The 2,844-nt window shown below is 57.2% G+C and overlaps 1 protein-coding gene across 1 annotated transcript; it reads left to right on the top strand.

The window, feature by feature from the left end:
- The first annotated feature begins 871 nt into the window (after positions 1–871).
- LOC136374917 (olfactory receptor 14J1-like) lies at positions 872–1,909 on the top strand. Its single transcript, XM_066340295.1, has one exon. It carries the CDS (start codon positions 872–874, stop codon positions 1,802–1,804), a length of 933 nt encoding a protein of 310 aa, XP_066196392.1. The 3' UTR covers positions 1,805–1,909.
- Positions 1,910–2,844: the final 935 nt, after the last annotated feature.

Here is a 2,844-nt window from a genome sequence, read left to right as displayed (position 1 = left end):
GTCATCTCCTACAGCTGGAACATGCCAATGCCTACAGACTCTGTGAGTACATTCTCTGATTGTGTCTTGTGTGGAGCAGCCAGGGGTGCCCAGGGCTGTCCTGCAGAGCAGGGTCCTGCAGCCCAGGGCGCTGTGCTGGGGCAGGGACTGTGCTGCCTGCCAGGGACAGCTCTCAGCCAGCCCTGGGGGCTGCTCCCAGCACTGGGGGACAGGATCTGGGTGGAAGGAGACAGCTGGTAATGTTTGGAAGTGTTCTCCTTGTGTGGTGAGGATGCTGCATTGTTCAGGACTGCTCCCAGCATGACATTTAACTGCAGAATATTTTCAAGTAGATCATACAGGGAGCACAGCGAGGCAGGGGATGCATAAATGTGGAAATCCTGCTTTGTTATTCTACTACTCTGTTTTGCCTGGATGGGAAAATGCACATAGATATTCATCTTTCAGTTAAGGCTTAGAAAATGAAACACAATTTCATCTCACAACTTATGAAACAAGGCAGTGACAGAAATCAGCACATAGTCCCTTGCAGGCAGCATCAGTGTCACTTTTCCAGCCTCCTCAGGGTTGCTCTGTGGTTGCCATCAGAGCCTGCAGAGCCAGAGCTGCCCCTGGGCAGTGCCTGAGCTGGGAGGGGTCTGCAGGGCAGAGCTGAGCCCCCAGGGCTGGGCTGGGCTCTGGCAGCACTGGCAGGGCCCAGCCCTGGGCACAGGGAAGCAGCTGCAGGCAGGGACAGCTCCAGGCAGCAGAGCCCTGGGCAGGCAGTGGGGGGAAAGTGCCACCAAGCTGTGCTGGGATATTGGAAGTCCTCTCCAAACCAAACTATTCTAGGATCACTGTTTTTACAGATCCCCATGCCAAGACCAGGCAAATGTCCAACAGCAGCTCCATCAGCCACTTCCTCCTGCTGGCACTGGCAGACAGGCGGCAGCTGCAGCTCCTGCACTTCTGCCTCTTCCTGGGCATCTCCCTGGCTGCCCTCCTGGGCAATGGCCTCGTCATCGCTGCCGTCGCCTGCGGCCACCACCTGCACAGCCCCATGTTCTTCTTCCTGCTCAACCTGGCCCTCAGCGACCTGGGCTCCATCCTCACCACTGTCCCCAAAGCCATGCACAATTCCCTCTGGGACACCAGGGACATCTCCTATGCAGGATGTGCTGCACAGCTCTTTTTTTTAATGTTCTTCCTGTCAGCTGAGTATTTCCTGCTGACCATCATGTGCTACGACCGCTACATGTCCATCTGCAAACCCCTGCACTACGGGACCTTCCTGGGCAGCAGAGCTTGTGCCCACATGGCAGCAGCTGCCTGGGCCAGTGCCTTTCTCAATGCTCTCATGCACACAGCCAATACATTTTCCCTGCCCCTGTGCCATGGCAATGCCCTGGGCCAGTTCTTCTGTGAACTGCCCCAGATCCTCACGCTGTCTTGCTGCTACTCCTATCTCAGGGAACTTGGGCTCATTGTTGTTAGTTCCAGTTTATCATTTGGTTGTTTTGTGTTCATTGTTTTCTCCTATGTGCAGATCTTCAGGGCCGTGCTGAAGATCCCCTCTGAGCAGGGACGGCACAAAGCCTTTTCCACCTGCCTCCCTCACCTGGCCGTGGTCTCTCTGTTTCTCAGCAGTATAATGTTTGCCCACCTGAAGCCTCCCTCCATCTCCTCCCCATCTCTGGATCTGGCCCTGTCAGTTCTGTACTCGGTGGTGCCTCCAGCCCTGAACCCTCTTATCTACAGCCTGAGGAACCAGGAGCTCAAGGCTGCACTGAGGACACTGATGACTGGATGGTTCCAGAAACATTAAACTGCTGGGCAATTTCTGCCAATCAATTGTAATAAAAGTCTTTTTTGATACTTATTCTTGTTGTCATTTCAAAGGATCTTTTTCTTTGTTTTACTCCTTTATTCTTGTCCACAAAGAAATGTCATTTTTTGTGACATTTCTCAGTTTGTTTCGTTCCATGTTCACTGTGGGCACAACCTGTGTCAGTGAGGGGCTGTGCTCTTGGTGGCTTTAAAGGAACTCAGGGATCTCCCAGCCAAGTTTTCTGCAGAGATGCCCCTTTTGTTCCCTTCTCTGCAGCTGCAGCAGCAATGTCTGTGTGCAGAGCTGGGGGCAGATCAGGGCTGGCACAGCAGCTGTGGCCAGGAGCAGCAGCCCTTGGTGTTGGCAGTGCTGCTCCCGTGGCCCTGCCCCGCTGCCCTCCTGGCCCTGGTGTTGCTGTAGGGCCTGAGTGCTCTCGGGGCTGGGCACAGGGCTGGGGGTGGCAGTGCCGGGGCTGCAGCAGGGACAGGCCATGGGCACTTCTGGGGCAGCGCTGACGCCTCAGGGCAGGGCCTGGGGGCTCCAGCCTCCTTGCCCAGGCTCTCTCCAGAACACGCCCAGGCCAATGCCCAGCACAGAAAAGCCCCGTGAGCAGTCCCAGGCTGGCCGTGTGCCCAGGCAGAGGCAGGCAGAACACGGAGCTGTGAGAGAAGAAGGGCCAGCCAGGTGGGGCAGCCAGGGGGTGACGACAGCCTGCAGGGACAGAGGCACAGGGCATGGACACCGTAGTACAGCCTGGGCTGGGCAGGACACAGGGATGGGCAGCAGCTGCAAGGCCCTTACACAGCCAACTCCTGCAGCACTTTGGCCATGGCTGCTGGCCCTGGGCCTGAGGCCAGGAGAGGAGAAGTGACCCTTGCAGGCCTGGGGCCTCTTTGCCTCCTTGTCCCTGCTCAGCAGCCTGGCAGGGGCCGCCCCATGGTGCTGCCCTTGGCATTGCACATCCCCACATCCCAGTGGCTGGGAAGGGCCCTGAGCAAGGAGGGAGGGACAGGATGTGCCTTGGCAGGGCTGGGGCT

Source organism: Sylvia atricapilla, unplaced genomic scaffold (genome assembly GCF_009819655.1).
Source record: "Sylvia atricapilla isolate bSylAtr1 unplaced genomic scaffold, bSylAtr1.pri scaffold_208_arrow_ctg1, whole genome shotgun sequence".
Taxonomy (NCBI): Eukaryota; Metazoa; Chordata; class Aves; order Passeriformes; family Sylviidae; genus Sylvia; species Sylvia atricapilla.
This window is presented reverse-complemented; position numbering and strand designations above follow the sequence as displayed.